The sequence below is a fragment of the Tachyglossus aculeatus genome, chromosome 17 (genome assembly GCF_015852505.1).
Source record: "Tachyglossus aculeatus isolate mTacAcu1 chromosome 17, mTacAcu1.pri, whole genome shotgun sequence".
NCBI lineage: Eukaryota > Metazoa > Chordata > Mammalia > Monotremata > Tachyglossidae > Tachyglossus > Tachyglossus aculeatus.
Genome location: NC_052082.1, coordinates 57265657 through 57291946, shown reverse-complemented (window position 1 = coordinate 57291946; position 26290 = coordinate 57265657). Strand labels below are relative to the sequence as shown.

Here is a 26290-nt window from a genome sequence, read left to right as displayed (position 1 = left end):
ATTATTATTATCATCCCGGCTCGGCCACTTGTCTGCTGTGTGACTTTAGGCGGGTCGCTTCACTTCTCCGATCTGGAAAATGGGGATGAAGACTGTGAGCCCCCCCGTGGGACGACCTAATCAGCTTGTAACCTTCCCAGCGCTTAGAACAGCGCTTTGCACACAGTAGGCGCTTAATAAATGCCATTGTTATTATTATTATTGTTATTACCCAGGCCCCAAGTCAGGGTGCGAGGTGGGGAGTCCTGGAAGCTGGAGGCCCGGGTTCTGTTCTAGTTCCATGTGGTGGAGTGGATAGAGCCTGGGCTTGCGAGTCACAAGGTCACGGGTTCAAATCTCAGTGCTTAGAACAGTGCTTGGCACATAGTAAGTGCTTAACAAATACCAACATTATTATTATTATCCCGGCTCCGCCACTTGTCAGCTGTGTGACTTTAGGCGGGTCGCTTCACTTCTCCGATCTGGAAAATGGGGATGAAGACTGTGAGCCCCCCCACCGTGGGATAAACCTGATCAGCTTGTAACCTTCCCAGCGCTTAGAACAGTGCTTGGCACATAGTCTCTGGGCCTCAGTGGCCTCATCTGGAAAACGGGAATTAAAACTGTGAGCCCCCCTTGGGACAACCCGATCACCTTGTAACCTCCCCAGCGCTTCGAAGAGTGCTTGGCACATAGTGAGCGCTTAATAAATGCCATTATTATTATTATTATTATTATTATGGAGGCCCAGTGAGAAGGTCAGCCAGAGAGGAGTGAAGCTTTATTCATTCAACCGTATTTATTGAGCACTTACTGTGTGCTAGACTGTGAGCCCACTGTTGGGTAGGGACCATCTCTAGATGTTGCCAACTTGGACTTCCCAAGCGCTTAGTCCAGTGCTCTGCACACTGTAAGCGCTCAATAAATACGATTGATTGATTGATTGATTGATTGCAGAGCGCTTGGGAAGTCCAAGTTGGCAACATCTAGAGACGGTTCCTACCCAACAGCGGGCTCCCAGTCTAGAAGAGGGAGACAGAGAACAAAACAAAACGTATTAACCAAATATAATGAATAGAAGAAATATGTACAAATGAAATAAATCAATAAATAGAGTAATAAATACGTACATACAGAGATACAGGCGCTGGGTTGTGGAAGGAGAGAACTCTTGGGCCCCCGGCCCGCCTCCCACCACTGGCTGGGATCCGCTGATGCGATTTTTTCCAATCCGCAGCCCGAGCTTACGTCCTGCCACGGGGTCCTGGGTTCGAGAAGCCGAAATGCGCATTGGTCCCTGCCCCGTCCAGAAGAACAGAGCGTGGAGTCCGCCCCCCTGGACCGTCCCCCCGTTCCTGCTCCCTTCGGCCTTGTTCCTCCTCCTCCTCCTCGCTCCTCCAGGTGAGCTGGTTTGTGCTGTATAATAATATTGGTATTTGTTAAGCGCTTACTACAGGGAAGCAGCGTGGCTCAGTGGAAAGAGCCCAGGCTTTGGAGTCAGAGGTCATAGGTTCAAATCCCGGCTCTGCCACCTGTCTGCTGTGTGACCTTGGGCAAGTCACTTCACTTCTCTGGGCCTCAGTGACCTCATCTGGAAAATGGGGATGAAGACTGGGAGCCGCCCCCCCCCCCCCCCCCGCCCCTGGGGGCCACCTGATCGCCTTGTAACCTCCCAGCGCTTGAACAGTGCTTTGCACATAGTAAGTGCTTAATGTATATATGTATACATATATATGTTTGTAAGGATTTATTACTCTATTTATTTATTTATTTTATTTGTACATATTTATTCTATTGATTTTATTTTGTTAATATGTTTGGTTTTGTTCTCTGTTTCCCCCTTAATAATAATTAATGTTGGCATTTGTTAAGCGCTTACCATGTGCAAAGCACTGTTCTAAGCGCTTGGGGGGATACAAAGTGATCAGGTTGTCCCACGTGGGGCTCACAGTCTTAATCCCCATTTTACAGATGAGGTAACTGAGGCTTAGAGAAGTTAAGTGACTTGCCCAAGGTCACACAGCAGACATGTGGTGGAGCCGGGATTCGAACCCATGACCTCTGACTCCAAAGCCCGGGCTCTTACCACTGAGCCACGCTGCTTCTCTAGACTGTGAGCCCACCGTTGGGTAGGGACCGTCTCTAGATGTTGCCAACTTGGACTTCCCAAGCGCTTAGTCCAGTGCTCTGCACACAGTAAGCGCTCAATAAATACGACTGAATGAATGAATAAATGCCATCATTATGATTGTTATTATTATTACGAGCAAATCAGGTTGGACACGGTTCCTGTCATTCATTCAGTCGTATTTATTGAGCGCTTACTGTGTGCAGAGCACTGTACTAAGCGCTTGGGAAGTCCAAGTTGGCAACATCTAGAGACGGGCCCTACCCGACAGCGGGCTCACTGTCCCACATGGGCTCACAGTCTCAATCCCCATTTGACAGATGAGGTAACTGAGACCCAGAGAAGCGAAGTGGCTTGCCCAAGGTCATGATGGAAAAGTGGCAGAGCCGGGATTAGAACCCAGGTCCTTCTGATTCCCAGGCCCGTGCTCTATCCATTAGACCACACTGCTTGTTGGGGTGAAGATAAAAGACTTCCCCTACTAGAGGACTGGATGGAAGCCTGGCTCCGCCACTCGCCCGCTGTGTGACCTTGGGCAAATCACTTCACTTCTCTACAGAAGCAGCGTGGCTCAGTGGAAAGAGCCCGGCCTTGGGAGTCAGAGGTCATGGGTTCGAATCCCGCCTCTAGACTGTGAGCCCACTGTTGGGTAGGGACCGTCTCTCTATGTTGCCAACTTGGACTGCCCAAGCGCTTAGTACGGTGCTCTGCACACAGTAAGTGCTCAATAAATACGATTGATTGATTGACTCTGCCCCATATCTGCTGAGTGATCTTGGGCAAGTCACTTCACTTCTCTGAACCTCAGTTCCCTCATCTGGAAAATGGGGATTAAGATTGTGTGTCCCACGTGGGGCAACCTGATCACCTTGTATCCCCCCCAGCGCTTAGAACAGTGCTTTGCACATAGTAAGTGCTTAACAAATAATAATATAATAATAATGATGGTATTTGTTAAGCGCTTACTATGTGCAAAGCACTGTTCTAAGCGCTGGGGGGGATACAAGGTGATCAGGTTGTCCCACGTCGGGCTCACAATCTTAATCCCCATTTTCCAGAGGAGGTAACTGAGGCCGTGAGAAGTGAAGTGACTTACCCAAAGTCACCCAGCTGACAAGGGGTGGAGTCGGGATTCGAACCCATGACCTCTGACTCCAAATCCCGGGCTCTTTCCACTGAGCCACGCTGCTTCTCATTATTATTATTATTATTATTATTATTATTATTACTATTATTATTATTATTATTATTATTATTCTCTGTGCCTCAGTTCCCTCATCCGTCAAATGGGGATGAAGACTGTGAGCCCCACGTGGGACAACCTGATGACCTTGTATCTCCCCCAGCGCTTAGAACAGTGCTTTGCACATAGTAAGCGCTTAACAAATACCATTATTATTATTATTATTACAACCCGGGCCCTAGACTCGAACAGGGCGCTCCCGGAATTGGACGCGAGGTGGCGCCCTTACACCGTAAATTCCCGGGCTGCTACGTCCTGTCATTCATTCATTCATTCATTCATTCATTCATTCATTCATTGAGAAGCAGCGTGGCTCAATGGAAAGAGCCCGGGCTTTGGAGTCAGAGGTCATGGGTTCAAGTCCCATGTTGGCAACATGGCACGAAGTCCAAATCCCATGAAGTCCAAGTTGGCAACATATTCATTCATTCATTCGTATTTATTGTGCACTTACTGTGTGCAGAGCACTGTACTAAGCGCTTGGGAAGTACAAGCTGGCAACATATTCATTCATTCATTCAATCGTATTTATTCATTCATTCATTCAATCGTATTTATTGAGCACTTACTGTGTGCAGAGCACTGTTCTAAGCACTTGGGAAGTCCAAGTTGGCAACATATTCATTCATTCATTCATTCATTCAATCGTATTCATTCATTCATTCATTCATTCAATCGTATTTATGGAGTGCTTACTGTGTGCAGAGCACTGGACTAAGCCCTTGGGAAGTTCAAGTTGGCAACATATTCATTCATTCATTCAATTGTATTTATTGAGCGCTTACTGTGTGCAGAGCACTGGACTAAGCGCTTAGGAAGTACAAGTTGGCGACATATAGAGCCGGTCCCTACCCAACAGCGAGCTCACAGTCTAGAAAGGCGGGGACAGACAAAAAACCAAATCATATTAACAAAATAAAATAAATGGAATAATAAATATGTACAAGTAAAATAAATAAAGTAATAATTATGCACAAAAATATATACAGGTGCTGTGGGGAGGGGAAGAAGTTAGGGCAGGGGGGATGGGGATCCAGGCTCCTGGTCTCAATCCCCATTTTACAGATGAGAGAACTGAGGCCCAGAGAAGCAAAAGTGACAGAACAGGATCAGAACCCAAGACCTCCCCACTCTCAGGCCCGAGCTCCATCGACTGCACCGTGCTGCTTCTCTACCTCCCTCGGAGCTTAGAACGGTGCTTGACCCTTAGTGAGCGCCTAAAACACACCATCGTTATTATTTCTACCAGCTGTCCCAGGTGCTTGACACTTAGTGAGCGCCTAAAAATCACCATCATTATTATTTCTACCAGCTGTCCCAGGGCTGGGGAGACAGGGACTTCGGGCCTAAATTGTCTAATCCCCTTCTTCAACTTTTCCAGCCGGCACCCTGGAGCCCACACCGCTACCTTTCCCAGGTAGGCCTCCCCGAGACGGTCATCCCCTGTACTGTACTAGACGCCGACCGCGCTCAGAGCGCCATACTGAGTGCTTTCCCGGTCCCCACCCGCCTTAGCTACATCGCCTAAATCTGTAGCTCGCCATGGCAACATCTTTTCAATCCCACGGCCTTAGCTGGGCAGTGGCATCACTTCCCTTGGGCCTTGGGAAAATTGGGATCCTGGTGGGGTGTAGGGAATCTGTAGCTGGCCATGGGCTCGGCACTGTCTACCCACCAACGACGGTCATCCCCTGTACTGTACTAGACGCCGACCGCGCTCAGAGCGCCGTACTGAGCGCTTTCCCGGTCCCCACCCGCCTTAGCTACATCGCCTAAATCTGTAGCTCGCCATGGCAACATCTTTTCAATCCCACGGCCTTAGCTGGGCAGTGGCATCACTTCCCTTGGGCCTTGGGAAAATTGGGATCCTGGTGGGGTGTAGGGAATCTGTAGCTTGCCATGGGCTCGGCACTGTCTACCCACCAACGACGGTCATCCCCTGTACTGTACTAGACGCCGACCGAGCTCAGAGCGCCGTACTGAGCGCTTTCCCGGTCCCCACCCGCCTTAGCTACGTCGCCTAAATCTGCAGCTCGCCATGGCAACGTCTTTTCAATCCCACGGCCTTAGCTGGGCAGTGGCATCACTTCCCTGGGGCCTTTTGGGAAAATTGGGATCCTGGTGGGGGATAGGGGTTTTTTTGGGGGGGTCCCCCCGCCTCGCCCGCCAACCCGGCTCCCGGTGCCCACAGAGGTGAGGCTGGCGAGCGGGCGGAACCGCTGCCAGGGCCGCGTGGAGATCCTGCACAACGGCTCCTGGGGCACCGTGTGCGACGACGACTGGGACCTGGTGGATGCCAACGTGGTGTGCCGCCAGCTGGGCTGCGGGCCGGCCCTCCCCGGGCCCGCGGCCCTCGCCTTCGGCCAGGGCCGGGGGCCCATCCTGCTGGACAACGTGGACTGCGAGGGGCGGGAGGCCGCCCTGAGCCAGTGCGGGAGCCACGGCTGGGGCGTCCACAACTGTTACCACTACGAGGACGTGGCTGTGGTGTGCAACGGTGAGGAGCCGCCCCCTCCGACCCCCTGCCCCACAATCATCCATTTAATCATATTTATTGAGCGCTCACTGTGGGCAGAGCACTGGACTAAGCGCTTTGAAGCCTGTGAGCCCCCTGTGCGACAACGTGATCACCTTGTAACTTCCCCAGCGCTTAGAACGGTGCTTTGCACATAGTAAGCGCTTGGGAAGTCTATTTATTTTATTTTGTTCGTACGTCTGGTTTTGTTCTCTGTCTGCCCCTTCTAGACTGTGAGCCCACTGTTGGGTAGGGACTGTCTCTAGATGTCGCCAACCTGTACTCCCAAGCGCTTAGTACAGTGCTCTGCACACAGTAAGCGCTCAATAAATACGATTGATTGATTGATTTTAGACTGTGAGCCCACTGTTGGGTAGGGACTGTCTCTAGATGTTGCCAACTTGGACTTCCCAAGGGCTTAGTACAGTGCTCTGCACACAGTAAGCGCTCATTTTACACTGTGAGCCCACTGTTGGGTAGGGACTGTCTCTCTATGTTGCCAACTTGGACTTCCCAAGCGCTTAGTACAGTGCTCTGCACACAGTAAGCGCTCAATAAATACGATTGATGATGATGATGATGATTGATTGATTGAAGTACAAGTTGGCGACATATAGAGACGGTCCCTACCCCACAGTGGGCTCACAGGGTATTTGTTAAGTGCTTACTATATGATGATGATGATTAGACTGTGAGCCTGCTGTGGGGTAGGGACTGTCTCTATATGTTGCCAACTTGTGCTTCCCAAGCGCTTAGTACAGTGCTCTGCACACAGTAAGCGCTCAATAAATACGATTGAATGAATGAATGAATGCTGATGGGCCCTTCCCAATCTCCATCCTCTTCCTTCTCCCTTCCCTTTCCCCCTCCGTGCTCCTTCACTTTCTATCTTCCCCCCCAACTCCTCCCTGATGATGGTGATGTGATGGTGATGATGGTATGGGTTTGCCCATAGTAAGCGCTGAACAAATTCATTCATTCAGCGTGGCTCAGTGGAAAGAGCACGGGCTTTGGAGGCAGAGGTCATGGGTTCGAATCCCGACTCCACCACATGTCTGCTGTGTGATTTTGGGCAAGTCACTTAACTTCTCTGGGCCTCAGTTACGTCATCTGTAAAATGGGGATTAAGACTGTGAGCCCCACATGGGACAACCTGATCACCCTGTATCCTCCCCAGCGCTTAGAACAGTGCTTTGCACATAGTAAGCGCTTAACAAATGCCAATTATTATTATTATTATTATTCAATCGTATTTATTGAGTGCTTACTGTGATGATGCCCCCCCCAGCACTTAGAACAGTGCTTTGCACATAGTAAGCGCTTAACAAATTGTGCCAGGCCCCGTACTAAGCGCTGAGGTGGGTACCAGCAAATTGGGTCGGACACAGTCCCCATCCCACACAGGGTTCACGGTCTTGATCCCCATTTTCCGGATGAGGGAACTGAGGCCCAGAGAAGCGAAGTGCCTTACCGAGATTCATTCAGTCGTTCATTCCATCGTATTTATTGAGCGCTTCCTGTGTGCTAAGCGCTTGGGAAGTACAAGTCGGTCCCGGCTCCACCCATTGTCAGCTGGGTGACTTTGGGCAAGTCACTTCACTTCTCTGGGCCTCAGTTACCTCATCTGTAAAATGGGGATTAAAACTGTGAGCCCCCCGTGGGACACCGTGATCACCTTGTAACCTTCCCAGCGCTTAGAACAGTGCTTTGCACATAGTAAGCGCTTAATAAATGCTATCATTATTATTATCATTATATAGAAGAAGCAGCGTGGCTCAGTGGAAAGAGCACAGGCTTTGAAGTCATAGGTCACGGGTTCAAATACCCCCTCTGACGATTGTCAGCTGTGTGACTTTGGGCAAGTCACTTCACTTCGCCGTGCCTCGGTTCCCTCATCTGTAAAATGGGGCTTAAAATTGTGAGCCCCTTGTGGGACAACCTGATCATCTCGTAACCTCTCCCGCGCTTCTTCTAGACTGTGAGCCCGCTGTTGGGTAGGGCCCATCTCTAGATGTTGCCAACTTGGATTTCCCAAGCGCTTAGAACAGGGCTTGGCACATAGTAAGCGCTTAATAAATGCCATCATTATTATTATTATTATTACTCTCTGTGCCTCAGTTACCTCATCTGTAAAATGGGGATTAAGACTGTGAGCCCCCCACCCCGAGGGCCAACCTGATCACCTTGTAACCTCCCCAGCTCTTAGAACAGTGCTTGGCACATAGTAAGCGCTTAATAAATGCCATTATTATTATTAGTAGTAGTAGTAGTAGTACAGTGCCCTGCACACAGTAAGCGCTCAATAAATACGATTGAATGAATTGAATGAATGAATCATCATCATCATCATCAATCGTATTTATTGAGCGCTTACTATGTGCAGAGCACTGTACTAAGCGCTTGGGAAGTACAAATTGGCAACATCTAGAGACAGTCCCTACCCAACAGTGGGCTCACAAATCGTATTTATTGAGCGCTTACTATGTGCAGAGCACTGTACTAAGCGCTTGGGAAGTACAAATTGGCAACATCTAGAGACAGTCCCTACCCAACAGTGGGCTCACAGTCTAAAAGGGGGAGACAGAGAACAAAACCAAACCTACTAACAAAATAAAATAAATAGATATGTACAAATAAAATAAATAAATAAATAAATAGAGTAAAAAAATATGTACAAGCATATATACATATATACAGGCGCTGCGGGGAAGGGAAGGAATGAATGTGACACATTGTTTGGCGCATAATAATAATAAGCACCGAACACCGTGATGACTCTTATTATTACAAATTGATTGATTGATTAGAACAGTGCTTTGCACCTAGTAAGCGCTTAATAAATGCCATCATCGTCATATAGAGACGGAAAGATCACGCGGCGGAAAGCGGATTAGGACCCAGGTCCTTCCGATTCCCAGCACCGGGCTCTGCCGACTAGGCCGAGCCGCTTCCGCTTCACCCCCATCCCTCTTTTCCAGAGCTGCTGCCCACCTGGGTGGGAAAAGTGATACCCAGCAGAGCCCCCCCCGAACATGCCGCTGAATGGGAAAGGTGAGCGAGGGCACCCCGTTCCCCGTGCCCGTAGGGAGCCGGGGAGAGGGCGCTGAGCCCCCAGAGCCTCGGTGCATTGAGATCCCGCGCTCTCCGCAGGCGACGGCAGCCTCCGCCTGGCCGGGGGCGGCAAGCCGTGCCAAGGCCGAGTGGAGATCCTGCACCGGGGCACGTGGGGCACCGTGTGCGACGACGACTGGGGGCTGGCCGCCGCCGCCGTGGCGTGCCGCCAGCTGGGCTGCGGCCGGGCGCTGGCCGCCAAAACCAACGCCTTCTTCGGCTACGGCACGGGCCTCATCGCGCTGGACAACGTGAACTGCGAGGGCGGGGAGCCCCGCCTGGACGCCTGCCCCAGCCTGGGCTGGGGCATCCACAACTGCGGGCACCACGAGGACGCCGGCGTCGTCTGCTCCGGTGCGGGCGCTGTGGGAAGCCCCTGCCCCTTCCAGTGGGCACGGGCCCCGGGCGACCCCACACCCCGAGAGTACACGCGGCTCAGTGGAAAGAGCCCGGGCTTTGCAGTCAGAGGTCATGGGTTCAAATCCCAGCTCCGCCAATTGTCAGCTGGGTGACTTTGGGCAAGCCACTTCACTTCTCTGGGCCTCAGTCACCTCATCTGTAAAATGGGGATTAAGATTGTGAGCCCCCCATGGGACAACCTGATCACCTTGGAACCTCCCCAGTACTTAGAACAGTGCTTTTCTAGACGGTGAGCCCACTGTTGGGTAGGGACTGTCTCTATATGTTGCCAACTTGGACTTCCCAAGCGCTTAGTACAGTGCTCTGCACACAGTAAGCGCTCAATAAATACGATTGATTGATTGCTTTGCACATAGTAAGCGCTTAATAAATGCCATTATTATTATTATTATGGGTTCAAATCCCAGCTCCATCAATTGTCAGCTGGGTGACTTTGGGCAAGCCACTTCGCTTCTCTGGGCCTCAGTTACCTCATCTGGAAAATGGGGATTAAGACTGCGAACCCCCCGTGGGACAACCTGATCACCTTGTAACCTCCCCAGCGCTTAGAACAGTGCTTTGCACATAGTAAGCGCTTGATAAATGCCATTATTATTATTATATTATTATGGGTTCAAATCCCGGCTCCATCAATTGTCAGCTGGGTGACTTTGGGCAAGCCACTTAGCTTCTCTGGGCCTCAGTTACCTCATCTGGAAAATGGGGATTAAGACTGTGAACCCCCCGTGGGACACCCTGATCACCTTGTAACCTCCCCAGCGCTTAGAACAGTGCTTCGCACATAGTAAGCGCTTAAGAAATGCCATCATCATTATTATTATTACTCCGGTCATGCCCATATCAATCAATCCATTTGTGTTGATTGTATGCGGAGCACCGGGCTATGCCAGCGGATGGTATAAATCGAGGTCAAAGATACGATCTCTGCCCACAGGAAGCTTCTGGTCTAAATGTACCAAGCGCTTAGTCCAGTGCTCTGCACACAGTAAGCGCTCAATAAATACGATTGATTGATTAAATGGGAAGGTGGGTTTTACACCTCGGAGGAAGAAGGGCTCGGCGGGTAGAGGGTGAAAGGAGATGTCCAAAAGCCCAAAGAGAATCGCGGGTGCCCGAGAGCCCATGTGGGGGGTACAAAGTGTGGCGAAGGCGGTGGGAAGGTAATAATAATAATAATAATAATGTTGGTATTTGTTAAGTGCTTACTATGTTCATTCATTCATTCAATCGTACTTATTGAGCGCTTACTGTGTGCAGAGCACTCTACTAATGTGTGTTCTAAGCACTGGGGAGGTTACAGGGTGATCAGGGGGTCCCACGGGGGGCTCACAATTTGAATCCCCATTCGAACTGAGGCCCAGAGAAGTGAAGTGACTTGCCCAAAGCCACCCAGCTGACAGTTGGCAGAGTGGGGATTTGAACCCGTGACCTCTGCCTCCCAAGCCCGGGGTCTTTCCACTGAGGCACAGCAGCTTCTCCATGCTGCCGAAGGTGCAACCCATGTCAGTTCAGGACCCCTGTGAAGGGGTTGGGGGGGCCATCCCAGACCACTGAACCACCGGGCCGTCATTCCCACCTTCCCGGATCCCGAGCGGGATGGGGTTCAGGTGGAGGATTTGGGGCTCGTGAGCCCCCATTTGCAGTCTTTGTCTTGTCTGGGTTCCCACCAACCTCCCCCCGTCTCCATGTAGAGAACGGCGTCTCCTCTACTACCAAGCCCCCCATCTCGGCCACCCAGGACCACCGAGACGCCCTCACCGCAGCCAGCACGGGTAAGGAGCCCCCGCGCCGGTGCCAGCCACCCCCTAGGAGAAGGGGCATCGACCGTTTAATCCCCATTTTCCAGATGAGGTCACTGAGGCCCAGAGAAGTGACTTGCCCAGAGTCACACAGCTGACATTCGGCGGAGCCTGGATTTGAACCCATGACCTCTGACTCCAAAGCCCGGGCTCTTTCCCTCATATTTATTGAGTGCTTACTGTGTACAGAGCATCATCATCATCATCAATCGTATTTATTGAGCGCTTCCTGTGTGCAGAGCACTGGACTAAGCGCTTGGGAAGTCCAAGTTGGCAACATATAGAGACGGTCCCTACCCGACAGTGGGCTCACAGTCTAGAAGGGGGAGACGGAGAACGAAACCAAACATACTAACAAAATAAAATAAATAGAATAGATAGGTACAAGTAAGATAAATCAATAAATAGAGTAATAAATATGTACCAACATATATACATATATACAGGTGCTGTGGGGAAGGGAAGGAGGTAAGATGGGGGGGGATGGAGAGGGGCACAAGGGGGAGAGGAAGGAAGGGGCTCAGTCTGGGAAGGCCTCCTGGAGGAGGTGAGCACTCAGTAGGGCCTACTGAGCACTGTACTGAGCACTGTCTAAGCTGTACTAAGCGCTTAGTGGGACAACTAAGGTCCCACGAGGGGCTCACAGTCTTCATCCCCATTGTACAGATGAGGTAACTGAGGTACAGAGAAGTCGGGTGACTTGTCCAAAGTCACACAGCCGACAAGCGGCGGAGTAGGGATTTGAACCTGTGACCTCTTGACTCCCAAGCCCTTTTTTCTAATGGTATTTATTAAGCGCTTACTATGTGCAAAGCACTGTTCTAAGCACTCTTTACACTGAGCCACAATGCTTAGACTGTGAGCCCCACGTGGGACAACCTCATCACCTTGTATCTACCCCAGCGCTTAGAACAGTGCTGGGCACATAGTAAGCGCTTAACAAATACCATCGTTATTATTATTATTATTTCCACTGAGCCACGCTGCTTCTCTATATGAACAATCTAGCCTGTGAGCCCGCTGGTGGGTAGGGACTGTCTCTATATGTTGCCAACTTGGACTTCCCAAGCGCTTAGTCCAGTGCTCTGCACACAGTAAGCGCTCAATAAATACGATCGATTGATTGATTGTGAGCCTCCTGTTGGGTAGGGACCGTCTCTAGATGTTGCCAACTTGGACTTCCCAAGCGCTTAGTCCAGCGCTCTGCACACAGTCAGCGCTCAATAAATACGATCAATTGATTGATTGTGAGCCCACTATTGGGTTGAGACTGTCTCTATATGTTGCCAACTTGGACTTCCCAAGCACTTAGTCCAGTGCTCTGCACACAGTAAGCGCTCAATAAATACGATCGATTGATTGATTGTGAGCCCACTATTGGGTTGGGACTGTCTCTATATGTTGCCAACTTGGACTTCCCAAGTGCTTAGTCCAGTGCTCTGCACACAGTAAGCGCTCAATAAATACGATCGATTGATTGATTGTGAGCCCACTATTGGGTTGAGACTGTCTCTATATGTTGCCAACTTGGACTTCCTATGCACTTAGTCCAGTGCTCTGCACACAGTAAGTGCTCAATAAATACGATCGATTGATTGATTGTGAGCCCACTGTTGGGTAGGGACTGTCTCTAGATGTTGCCAACTTGGACTTCCCAAGAGCTTACTCCAGTGCTCTGTACACAGTAAACGCTCAATAAATACGATTGATTGATTGATTGTGAGCCCACTGTTGGGTAGGGACTGTCTCTATATGTTGCCAACTTGGACTTCCCAAGCACTTAGTCCAGTGCTCTGCACACAGTAAGCGCTCAATAAATACGATCGATTGATTGATTGTGAGCCCACTATTGGGTTGGGACTGTCTCTATATGTTGCCAACTTGGACTTCCCAAGCGCTTAGTCCAGTGCTCTGCACACAGTAAGCGCTCAATAAATACGATTGATTGATTGATTGATTAAAAGGGGGAGACAGAGAACAAAACCATACTAACAAAATAAAATAAATAGGCCGTGGGACACCCCCCCCCCCAACCCCAACTCTCCGATTCACGTGTCTCTGCAGTGATGGACGCTGGAGACCAGCCCTCCCCGGGCACCGAGCCGCCCCTGACGGCCCAGCCAGGCCTGAGGGAAAAAAGTGAGTGGGAAAGGCGGGAGTCTGCCTTCGATGCCCACTGCCAAGGGCGGATGATGGGCATCTGGGCCCTGGGCGAGGGGAGGAGGAGCAGGGAGGAGCTGACCCTGCTGGAGGATTTCTGTTTATGGGGCGGCGGGAGGCGGGAACCGGGGGCCTGGGGCGCTCAGCTCAGGCCCGGAGTGGGCACTGGCCTCCGCCCCCGTCGTCCCCTCCTTCCCGCCCGAGCAGGCGGCGGCCTGCGGCTGGTCAACGGGCACGGCAGCTGCCAGGGCCGTGTGGAGGTGCTGCACCCGAGCGGCTGGGGCACCGTCTGTGATGACGACTGGGGCTTCCTGGACGCCCAGGTGGCCTGCCGCCAGGCGGGCTGCGGGCCGGCCCTGGGGGCCACCGTCCTGGGCTACTTCGGCTACGGCACCGGCCCGGTCCTGTTGGACAACGTGGACTGTACGGGACGCGAGGCCAGGCTGGGCGACTGCTTCCACCTGGGCTGGGGCCAGCACAACTGCGGCCACCACGAGGACGCGGGCGTCATCTGTCGCGGTGAGCAGGGCGGGGCGGGCAAGACAGGACCCCCTCCCGGCTGCTACAAAGGGGGGGACGTCCAGAAAGACCCCAATCCTCCCCCTGCCCAGTTTAGGGGGGTCCCCCAGCCACCAGGCCCGGCTCCTAGCCCACGTGGGGGGCTCCGTCTGGCATTACCACAGGACCGGAGGAGGCGGGAGATCATGTCGGAGAGGAAGGCCCCGAAGCGACGACGGCATCCATCCTCCCTCCCAGAGACGGTATGGACCCCCCCAGCCCCTTCCCCATTCCGCCGGATCTGGCCCTCGACTCTATGGAAAGAGCCCGGGCTTTGGAGTCCGAGGTCATGGGTTCAAATCCCGGCTCTGCCAACTGTCAGCTGTCACTCCTCTGGGCCTCAGTTCCCTCATCTGCAAAAATGGGGATTAAGACTGTGAGCCCCACCGAGGGACAACCTGATCACCCCGTAACCTCCCCAGTGCTTAGAACAGTGCTTTGCATATCATAAGCGCTTAATAAATCATCAATCGTATTTATTGAGCACTTACCGTGTGCAGAGCACTGTACTAAGCGCTTGGGAAGTACAAGTTGGCAACATATAGAGACAGTCCCTATAAATGCCATCGTTATTATTATTAAGTCACTTCACTTCTCTGGGCCTCAGTTCCCTCGTCTGTAAAATGGGGATGAATCAATCAATCAATCAATCGTATTTATTGAGCGCTTACTGTGTGCAGAGCACTGTACTAAGCGCTTGGGAAGTACAAGTCGGCAACACAGAGACAGTCCCTACCCAACAGCGGGCTCCCAGTCTAGAAGGGGGAGACAGAGAACAAGACCAAACATACTAACAAAATAAAATAAATAGAATAGATATGTACAAGTAAGATAAATAAATAAATAGAGTAATAAATATGTGCAAACATATATACATATATACCGGATGAAGACTGTGAGCCCCCCGTGGGACAGCCTGATCACCCTGTAACCTCCCCGGCGCTTAGAACAGTGCTTTGCACATAGTAAGCACTTAATAAATGCCATCATTATTAGTATTAAGTCACAACTTCTCTGGGCCTCAATTCCCTCATCTGTAAAATGGGGATGAAGACTGTGAGCCCCCCCGTGGGACAGCCTGATCACCTTGTAACCTCCCCGGCGCTTAGAACAGTGCTTTGCACATCGTAAGCACTTAATAAATGCCATCATTATTATAAATAAGTCACAACTTCTCTGGGCCTCAGTTCCCTCATCTGTAAAATGGGGATGAAGATTGTGAGCCCCCCGTGGGACAGGCTGATCACCTTGTAACCTCCCCGGAGCTTAGAACAGTGTTTCCCAGCGCTTAGAACAGTGCTTTGAACATCGTAAGCACTTAATAAATGCCATCGTTATTATTATTAAGTCACTTAACTTCTCTGGGCCTCAGTTCCCTCATCTGTAAAATGGGGATGAAGACTGTGAGCCCCCCGTGGGACAGCCTGATCACCTTGTAACCTCCCTGGCGCTTAGAACAGTGCTCCCCAGCGCTTAGAACAGTGCTTTGAACAAAGTAAGCACTTAATAAATGCCATCGTTATAATTATTGTCACAACTTCTCTGGGCCTCAGTTCCCTCATCTGTAAAATGGGGATGAAGACTGTGAGCCCCCCGTGGGACAGCCTGATCACCTTGTAACCTCCCTGGCGCTTAGAACAGTGCTCCCTGGCGCTTAGAACAGTGCTCCCCGGCGCTTAGAACAGTGCTTTGCACATAGTAAGCACTTAATAAATGCCATAGTTATTATTATTAAGTCACAACTTCTCTGGGCCTCAGTTCTCTCATCTGTAAAATGGGGATGAAGACTGTGAGCCCCCCGTGGGACAGCCTGATCACCCTGTAACCTCCCCGGCGCTTAGAACAGTGCTTGGCACATAGTAAGCGCTTAATAAATGCCATCATCATTATTATTATTACCTCAGACAAGGTCACTGGGACACTGGGAGGAAAGGTGTGTAGGATTTCCTCCCAGGACATCCGCCCTCATGGATAGGGATGCGTCCTCTAAAACCCAACTCCCCCCCACCCCACCCCGGAGCCCCCGATGACCCAGCGTGGACCATCCATTCATTCATTCATTCATTCATTCATTCATTCATTCATTCAGTCGTATTTATTGAGCGCTTACTGTGTGCAGAGCACTGTACTAAGCGCTTGGGAAGTCCAAGTTGGCAACATACAGAGACGGTCCCTACCCAACAGCGGGCTCATCCGCCAAGCTAGCTCTTTTCCTCCCTTCAAGGCCCTGCTGAGAGCTCACCTCCTCCAGGAGGCCTTCCCAGACTGAGCCCCTTCCTTCCTCTCCCCCTCGTCCCCCTCTCCATCCCCCCATCTTACCTCCCTCCCTTCCCCACAGCACCTGTATATATGTATATATGGTTGTACATATTTTTTTACTCTATTTATTTATTTAATTTATTTGTACATATCTATTCTATTTTGTTAGTATGTTTGGTTTTGTTCTCTGTCTCCCCCTTCTAGACTGTGAGCCCACTGTTGGGTAGGGACTGTCTCTATATGTTGCCAATTTGTACTTCCCAAGCGCTTAGTACAGTGCTCTGCACATAGTAAGCGCTCAATAAATACGATTGATGATGATGATAGAAGGGGGAGACAGACAACAAAACAGATTAACAAAATAAATAGAATAAATATGTACAAATAAAAAGAGTAATAAATTTGTACAAACATATATCCAGGTGCTGTGGGGAGGGGAAGGAGGCAAGGCGGGGGGGATGAGGAGGGGGCGACATTCATTCATTCAATTGTATTTATTGAGCGCTTACTGTGTGCACAGCACTGTACCAAGCGCTTGGGAAGTCCAATCAATCAATCAATCGTATTTATTGAGCGCTTACCGTGTGCAGAGCACTGTACTAAGCGCTTGGGAAGTCCAAGTCGGCAACATCTAGAGGCGGTCCCTACCCAACAGCGGGCTCACAGTCTAGAAGGGGGGAGACAGACAACAACACAGATTAACAAAATCAAATGAATAGAATAAATATGCACAAATAAAATAAATAAATAGAGTAATAAATTCGTACAAACATATATCCCGGTGCTGTGGGGAGGGGAAGGAGGTAAGGCCGGGGGTGGGGGGGGGGGGGGGAGGAGGAGACATTCATTCATTCAATCGTATTTATTGAGCGCTTTTACTCAACAACACCCCTGCCTCGCCCCTCTCCCTCCCTGACTGTCCCCCCAGTGTCCCAGCATGGACCACCCCACACCCCTGACTCTGGGTAGGGACCGTCTCTATATGTTGCCAACTTGTACTTCCCAAGCGCTTAGTCCAGTGCTCTGCACACAGTAAGCGCTTAACAAGAAATACGATTGAATGAATGAATGAATGAATTTATTACTCTATTTTACTTGCACATATTTACTATCCTGTTTATTTTGTTAATGATGTGCATCTAGCTTTATTTCTATTTATTCTGATGACTTGACACCTGTCCACTTGTTTTAGTTTTGTTGTCTGTCTCCACCTTCCGTCTCTATATGTTGCCAACTTGTACTTCCCAAGCGCTTAGTCCAGTGCTCTGCACACAGTAAGCGCTTAACAATAAATACGATTGAATGAATGAATGAATTTATTACTCTATTTATTTTACTTGTACATATTTACTATCCTATTTATTTTGTTAATGATGTGCATCTAGCTTTATTTCTGTTTATTCTGACGACTTGACACCTGTCCACTTGTTTTAGTTTTGTCGTCTGTCTCCCCCTTCTAGACTGTGAGCCCGTTGTTGGGTAGGGACCGTCTCTATATCAATCAATCATATTTATTGAGCACTTACTGTGTGCAGAGCACTGTACTAAGCGCTTGGGGAGTCCAAGTTGGCAACATCTAGAGACGGTCCCTACCCAACAGTGGGCTCACAGTCTAGAAGGGGGAGGCAGGGAACAAAACCAAACATATTAACAAAATAAAATAAAAAGAAATGGAGAGAGAGAAACAGAGAGGGGGGCAGAGAAACAGAGAGACAGAGAAAGAGAGGAAGAAATAGAGAAATAGAGAGAGAGACAGAGGGCCTATATGTTGCCAACTTGTACTTCCCAAGCGCTTAAGGGAAGCAGCGTGGCTCAGCGGAAAGAGCCCGGGCTTTGGAGTCAGAGATCATGGGTTCGAATCCCGGCTCTCTCACACATCTGCTGTGTGACCTTGGGCAAGTCACTTAACTTCTCTGAGCCTCAGTTACCTCACCTGTAAAATGGGGATTAAGACTGTGAGTCCCACATGGGACAATCTCATCACCTTGTATCCCCGCCCCCAGTGCTTAGAACAGTGCTTTGAACATAGTAAGCGCTTAACAAATACCATCATTATTATTAGTAGTAGTAGTACAATAATAATAATATAATATAATATAATATAATCATATTATATTATATTATATTATATTATATTATATTATATTATATTATATTATATTATATATATTTTTTAGACTGTCCCCCCTCCTTTTAGACTGTGAGCCCACTGTTAGGTAGGGACCGTCTCTATATGTTGCCAACTTGTACTTCCCAAGCGCTGAGTCCAGTGCTCTGCACCCAGTAAGCGCTCAATAAATACGATTGATTGACTGATTGACAGTACAAAGCTCTACACCCAGTAAGCGCTCAATAAATACGATTGAATGAAACACGAGCGAACGAATGAACACATATACCAAAACGACTATCATTATTAACAACAGTCTAACAACAGACGCACTCCTGCCCAAGACGAGCTCACCATTTAGAGGGGGAGGCGGCCGTGAACGGCAAGAAATGAACGGATAGATGAAGACCGTGATTCTTCTTCTTCTTATTAGGCCACCTGTGCCTGGCGAGCGGCAGCCGAATGAATGAACAAATACCAAAACGATTATCATTATTAATAACAGTCTAACAACAGACGCGCTCCTGCCCAAGAGGAGCTCACCGTTTAGAGGGGGAGGCGGCCGTGAACGGAAAGAAATGAACGGATAGATGAAGACTGTGATTCTTCTTATTATTATTAGGCCACCTGCGCCTGGCGAGCGGCAGCCGAATGAATGAACAAATACCAAAACGATTATCATTATTAATAACAGTCTAACAACAGACGCGCTCCTGCCCAAGAGGAGCTCACCGTTTAGAGGGGGAGGCGGCCGTGAACGGAAAGAAATGAACGGATAGATGAAGACCGTGATTCTTCTTATTATTATTAGGCCACCTGCGCCTGGCGAGCGGCAGCCGAATGAATGAACAAATACCAAAACGATTATCATTATTAATAACAGTCTAACAACAGACACGCTCCTGCCCAAGAGGAGCTCACCGTTTAGAGGGGGAGGCGGCCGTGAACGGAAAGAAATGAACGGATAGGTGAAGACTGTGATTCTTCTTATTATTATTAGGCCACCTGCTGATTCTCCTTATTATTATTATTAGGCCACCTGCGCCTGGCGAACGGCAGCCATCGCTGCGAGGGCCGCGTGGAGCTGTTCCTGCAGCGTCAGTGGGGCACCGTGTGCGACGACGCCTGGGACCTGCGGGCCGTGCGGGTGGTCTGCCGCCAGCTGGGATGCGGGTCGGAGCTGGCGGCCCGCGGCGAGGCCCACTTCGGCCCCGGCGCCGGCCTCATCCTCCTGGACAATGTCAAGTGCAAGGGGGACGAGGCCTCCCTGCTGAGCTGCTCCCACATCCGCTGGGACGTGCACAACTGTGACCACTCGGAGGACGCGGGGGCTCTGTGCCGCCTCCGGTGAGGCCCCCGGAGCCCCCCGGCCGACCCTCCGGAGGGGAAGGGGCACCCCATTCCCCCGGCGGGATTGGGATGGTGGAATGGAGGCAGCCCTCTCTTGGGGACAAGTAGGCCCCGGCGGTTAGGCCGGAGGCGGCCGGTGAGTTGTTCGACCCCTGCCCGCCGCCTCTCTGTCTCTGGAAGGGCCCCGGACGGGATAAGAAATCCCGACGGGATGCGGGATGCGTCTCCCCACAGACCAGGCCTGGGGGCGGGGGTGGCACACTTGGCGTCCCCCGCTTGGAGAGCTCTGTCTTTTCTGGCTTTCCCGCTCCACGCTTCCCGGGGAGCGGGATGAGCCGGCATCCCCACGGACGCGTGCCCGGCTGCGGGTCGGAGGCCGGGTGGCATTTCGGAGAATTTGCCGGGGGGGCTCGGTGCCGGTCAAGCCCACCCCGAGAGCCCGACTTTCTCCCGGCGGGCAGAGGAGACCCCGGGCGGGAGCGGATGGGCCGAGCCCACTGTCTCTATATGTTCCCAAGCGCTTAGTCCAGTGCTCTGCACACAGTAAGCGCTCAATAAATACGAGTGATTGAGAAGCAGCCAGAAGGGTGGGCTGCCTCACCGCCGTGGTGATGCCAAGTTGGCACGGCGCCCTTCTCTCCGTCGAGGCGGGGAAGACGCCGGGCGGGAGGGGACTGCGGGGGACGTCTGGGTCCGCAATCCCCCCTCGTCCCCCACCAAGATGTAGATGAAAAGCCAATAAAGAATGTTTTTTTTTCCGGCCTCACAGGGAAGCTATGATTAGGCGGGGTCCCGGAGAGGCCAGCATGAGCCCCTCCAGAGAGAACGGGGGCTTGGGATGTGATAGAGAAGCAGCGTGGCTCAGTGGACAGAGCCCGGGCTTTGGAGTCTGAGGTCATGGGTTCGAATCCTGGCTCCGCCACATGTCTGCTGTGTGACCTTGGGCAAGCCACTTAATAATAATGGTGGCATTTATTAAGCACTTACTATGTGCAAAGCACTCTTCTAAGCGCTGGAGAGGTTACAAGGTGATCAGGTTGTCCCACGGGGGGCTCACAGTCTTCATCCCCATTTTCCAGATGAGGTAACTGAGGCACAGAGAAGTGAAGTGACTTGCCCAAAGTCACACAGCTGACAACTGCCGCAGCTGGGATTTGAACCCATGACCTCTGATTCCAAAGTCCGTGCTCTTTCCACAGAGCCACGCTGCGCTGGAGAGGTTAAGAGGTGATCAGGTTGTCCCACGGGGGTCTCACAGTCTTAATCCCCATTTTACAGATGAGGTAACTGAGGCACAGAGAAGTGAAGTGACTTGCCCAAAGTCACACAGCTGACAACTGCCGGAGCCGGGATTTGAACCCATGACCTCTGACTCCAAAGTCCGTGCTCTTTCCACAGAGCCACACTGCTTCTCTAACACATTCTCGGAGCCTCAGTGACCTCATCTGTAAAATGGGGATGATGACTGTGAGCCCCATGCCGGACAACATGATCACCTTGTATCCCCCCAGCGCTTAGAACAGTGCTTTGCAGATAGTAAGTGCTTAACAAATGCCATTATTGTTATTACTATTATTGTTATTATTATTATTATTATTATTATTCCCCAACCCTTCTGCCTGACCTGGCTTTTATGTCAGGGGTGCCAGGAGAGACTAATAATAGTAACTGTGGTATTTATTAAGCACTTACTGTGGGCTACGCACTGTTCAAAGCACCGGGGTAGAGAAGCAGCGTGGCTCAGTGGAAAGAGCCCGGACTTTGGAGTCAGAGGTTATGGGTTCAAATCCCACTCTGCCAATTGTCAGCTGTGTGACTTTGGGCAAGTCACTTAGCTTCTCTGGGCCTCAGTTCCCTCATCTGTAAAATGGGGATTAAGACTGTGAGCCCCCCGTGGGACAACCTGATCACCTTGTAACCTCCCCAGCGCTTAGAACAGTGCTTTGCACATAGTAAGCGCTTGATAAATGCCATTATTATTACTATTATTACAAAGCAATCGGGTCGGACACAGTCCCTGCCCCCCGTGGGGTTCACAGTCTTCATCCCCGTTTTACAGCTGAGGGAACTGGGGCACAGAGAAGTGTAATGACTTGCCCAGGGCCACCCAGCAGACGTGAGGCAGAGCCTGGATTGGAACCCAGGTCCTCTGACTCCCAAGCCCGGGCTCTTTCCACTTTCTTGGTTTTTGTTCTAACCTCCCTCCTGAGACCACCCTGAGACCCTGCCCATGGGCTGCTGCAGCTCCATCCCCCCTCCCGCCCCACCATGCTGTGTGACCTCAGGCAGGCCCCTGGCCCTCTCTATTCATTCATTCAATTGTATTTATTGAGCACTTACTATGTGCAGAGCACTGTACTAAGCGCCTGGGAAGTCCAAGTTGGCAACATCTAGAGACGGTCCCTACCAACAGCGGGTTCACAGTCTAGAAGGGGGAGACAGAGAACAAAACATCTTAACAAAACAACAAAACATATTAACTCTCTAGGCAGTCTGTCCCTCTCTGGGGTGGGCGAGCGGCCCGGCCTGGGTCATTCATTCATTCGATCGTATTTATTGAGCGCTTACTGTGTGCAGAGCACTGTACTGAGTGCTTGGGAAATCCAAGTCGGCAACATCTAGAGACGGTCCCTACCCAACAGTGGGCTCACAGTCTAGAAGGGGGAGACAGACAACAAAACAAAACATATTAAGAAAATAAAATAAATAGAATAAATATGTACAGATAAAATAGAGTAATAAATATGTACAGACATATATACGTATATACAGGTGCTGTGGGGAGGGGAAGGAGGTAAGGCGGGGGGGATGGAGAAGGGGAGGAGGGGGAGAGGAAGGAGGGGGCTCAGTCTGCGCCCCCTCAGCTTGGGAAGTCCAAGTTGGCAACATCTAGAGACGGTCCCTACCCAACAGCGGGCTCACAGGCTAGAAGGGGGAGGCAGAGAACAAAACATATTAACAAAATAAAATAAATAGAATAAATAAGTTCAGATAACATAAATAGAGTTATAAATACGTACAAATATATGTCCATATATGCAGGTGCTGTGGGGAGGGTAAGGAGGTAAGGCGGGGGGGGGGGGGGATGGAGTGGGGGAGGCGGGGGAGAGGAAGGAGGGGGCTCAGTCTGGGCCCCCTCAGCTTGGGAAGTCCAAGTTGGCAACATCTAGAGACGGTCCCTACCCAACAGCGGGCTCACAGTCTAGAATGGGGAGGCAGAGAACAAAACAAAACATATTAACAAAATAAAATAAATAGAATTATAAATACGTACAAACATATATCCATATATGCAGGTGCTGTGGGGAGGGGAAGGAGGTAAGGGGGGGGGGATGGAGAGGGGGAGGAGGGGGAGAGGAAGGAGGCTGGGCCCCCTCAGCTTGGGAAGTCCAAGTTGGCAACATCTAGAGACGGTCCCTACCCAACAGTGGGCTCCCAGTCTAGAAGGGGGAGGCAGAGAACAAAACATATTAAGAAAATAAAATAAATAGAATAAATATGTTCAGATAAAATAAATAGAGTTATAAATACGTACAAACATATATCCATATATACAGGTGCTGTGGGGAGGGGAAGGAGGTAAGATGGGGGGGATGGAGAGGGGGAGGAGGGGGAGAGGAAAGAGGGGGCTCAGTCTGGGCCCCCTCAGCTTGGGAAGTCCAAGTTGGCAACATCTAGAGACGGTCCCTTCCCAGCAGTGGGCTCCCAGGCTAGAAGGGGGAGGCAGAGAACAAAACACATTAAGAAAATAAAATAAATAGAATAAATATGTACAGATAAAATAAATAAATAGAGTAATAAATATGTACAGACATATATCCATATATCCAGGTACTGTGGGGAGTGGGAAGGAGGTAAGGCGGGGGGATGGAGATGGGGAGGAGGGGGAGAGGAAGGAGGCTGGGCCCTCTCAGCTTGGGAAGTCCAAGTTGGCAACATCTAGAGCCGGTCCCTACCCAACAGTGAGCTCCCAGTCTAGAAGGGGGAGGCAGACAACAAAACAAAACACATTAAGAAAATAAAATAAATAGAATAAATATGTACAGACAAAATAAATAAATAAACAGAGTTATAAATCCGTACAGACATATACCCAGGTGCTGGGGGTCGGCATCCTGCGGAGTCCGGTGGCCAGGCTCCACATCGACCGGCTGGGCCGGGAATTCCTGGAAAGGGGAGCGGGTTGCTGCTTCCCGCCACACCAAGGCCCCAGAGATCTGGGGGAAGGGAATGGGTTGGAGTTGGGAATGTCAGATCCCCCCACCCTCTCTCTTTGTGTCTCTCTCGCCTGCTTGACCGCATAGTGTAGAACTGAAATGGGGGTCCCTGGGTCTGAAGCTGAGCCCCCCCACCCTCCACCATAGACTCAGAGGCTCGGACAGAGCAGCGTGCATTGGGTGGAGCAAGATAATAATAATAATGATGGCATAATAATAATAATAATAATATTATTATACTGTGTGCAAAGCACTGTTCTAAGCGCTGGGGAGGTTACAAGGTGAGCAGGTTGACCCACGGGGGGCTCGCAGTCTTCATCCGCATTTTCCAGACGGGGAACTGAGGCCCAGAGAATAATAATAATAACAATAATGGCATTTATTAAGCGCTTACTGTGTGCAAAGCACTGTTCTAAGCACTGGGGAGGTTAAAAGGTGATCAGGCTGTCCCACGGGGGGCTCGCAGTCTTCACCCCCATTTTCCAGATGAGGGAACTGAGGCCCAGAGAATAATAATAATAATAATAATAATAATAATAATAATGGCATTTATTAAGCGCTTACTATGTGCAAAGCATGGTTTTAAGTGCTGGGGAGGTTACAAGGTGATCAGGTTGTCCCACGGGTGGCTCGCAGTCTTCATCCCCATTTTCCAGATGAGGGAACTGAGGCCCAGAGAATAATAATAATAATAATAATGGCATTTATTAAGCGCTTACTATGTGCAAAGCACTGCTCTAAGCGCTGGGGAGGTTACAAGGTGATCAGGTTGTCCCACAGGGGGCTCGCAGTCTTCATCCCCATTTTCCAGATGAGGGAACAGAGGTCCAGAGAATAACAATAATAATAATAATAATAATGATGGCATTTATTAAGCGCTTACTATCATCATCATCATCATCATCAATCGTATTTATTGAGCGCTTACTATGTGCAGAGCACTGTACTAAGCGCTTGGGAAGTACAAATTGGCAACATCTAGAGACAGTCCCTACCCAACAGTGGGCTCACAGTCTAAAAGGGGGAGACAGAGAACAAAACCAAACATACTAACAAAATAAAATAAATAGAATAGATATGTACAAGTAAAATAAATAAATAAATAAATAAATAGAGTAATAAATATGTACAAACATATATCCATATATACAGGTGCTGTGGGGAAGGGAAGGAGGTAAGATGGGGTGGGTGGAGAGGGGGACGAGGGGGAGAGGAAGGAAGGGGCTCAGTCTGGGAAGGCCTCTTGGAGGAGGTGAGCTCTCAGCAGGGCCTTGAAGGGAGGAAGAGAGCGAGCTTGGCGGATGGGCAGAGGGATTGGGGGCATTCCAGGCCCGGGGGAGGACGTGGGCCGGGGGTCGATGGCGGGACGGGCGAGAACGAGGGACGGGGAGGAGATTAGTGGCAGAGGAGCGGAGGGTGCGGGCTGCGATGGACAAGGAGAGAAGGGAGGTGAGGGAGGAGGGGGCCAGGGGATGGATGGACAGCCTGGAAGCCCAGGGGGAGGAGTTTCTGCCTGATGCGCAGATTGATCGGTAGCCACTGGAGATTTTTACTATGTGCAAAGCACTGTTCTAAGCACTGGGGAGGTTACAAGGTGATCAGGTTGTCCCACAGGGGGCTCGCAGTCTTCATCCCCATTTTCCAGATGAGGGAACTGAGGCCCAGAGAATAATAATAATAATGGCATTTATTAAGCGCTTACTATGTGCAAAGCACTGCTCTAAGCGCTGGGGAGGTTACAAGGTGATCATGTTGTCCCTCGTGGGGCTCACAGTCTTCATCCCCATTTTCCAGATGAGGGAACCGAGGCCCAGAGAAGTGAAGTGACTTGCCCAAAGTCACCCAGCTGACAGTTGGTGGAGCTGGGATTTGAACCCATGACCTCTGACTCCAAAGCCCGGGCTCTTTCCACTGAGCCACGCTGCTTCTCTAGCATTAGAGGAAGTTTGGGGAGGCAGTTTGGTGGTGGTGGGGGTTTCCCCCATTGGGAAGTGGCAGAAAGCGGGGGACCTCTGTTTCCACCTGTCCCTTCAATCAATCAATCGTATTTATTGAGCGCTTACTGTGTGCAGAGCACTGGACTAAGCGCTTGGGAAGTACAGGTTGGCAACATCTAGAGACGGTCCCTACCCAACAGCGGGCTCACAGTCTAAAAGGGGGAGACGGAGAACAAAACCAAACATACTAACAAAATAAAATAAATAGAATAGATATGTACAGGTAAAATAAATAAATAAATAAATAGAGTAATAAATCTGTACAAACATATATACATGTATACAGGTGCTAATCAATCGATCAATCAATCAATCAATCAATCAATCATATTTATTGAGCGCTTACTATGTGCAGAGCACTGTACTAAGCGCTTGGGAAGTACAAATTGGCAACATATAGAGGCAGTCGCTACCCAACATTGGGCTCACAGTCTAAAAGGGGGA

General features: G+C 50.3%; 1 protein-coding gene across 1 annotated transcript; it reads left to right on the top strand.

The window, feature by feature from the left end:
• Positions 1-1255: 1255 nt before the first annotated feature.
• On the top strand, positions 1256-20364 carry SSC4D (scavenger receptor cysteine rich family member with 4 domains). Its single transcript, XM_038758854.1, has 10 exons — positions 1256-1380; positions 4732-4767; positions 5542-5847; positions 8844-8916; positions 8951-8967; positions 9016-9330; positions 11088-11168; positions 13260-13874; positions 14039-14116; positions 19314-20364. The coding sequence occupies exons 1-10, from the start codon at positions 1263-1265 to the stop codon at positions 19631-19633; spliced, it is 1959 nt and encodes a 652-aa protein (XP_038614782.1). The 5' UTR covers positions 1256-1262; the 3' UTR covers positions 19634-20364.
• The last annotated feature ends 5926 nt before the right edge of the window (positions 20365-26290 follow it).

Coding starts and splice junctions, on each gene's coding strand:
- SSC4D (XM_038758854.1), top strand. CDS start 1,263: ATGCGCATTGGTCCCTGCCCCGTCCAGAAGAACAGAGCGTGGAGTCCG. Junction 11,169..13,259: donor CCTCACCGCAGCCAGCACGG/GTAAGGAGCCCC, acceptor GTGTCTCTGCAG/TGATGGACGCTGGAGACCAG. Junction 14,117..19,313: donor CATCCTCCCTCCCAGAGACG/GTATGGACCCCC, acceptor TATTATTATTAT/TAGGCCACCTGCGCCTGGCG.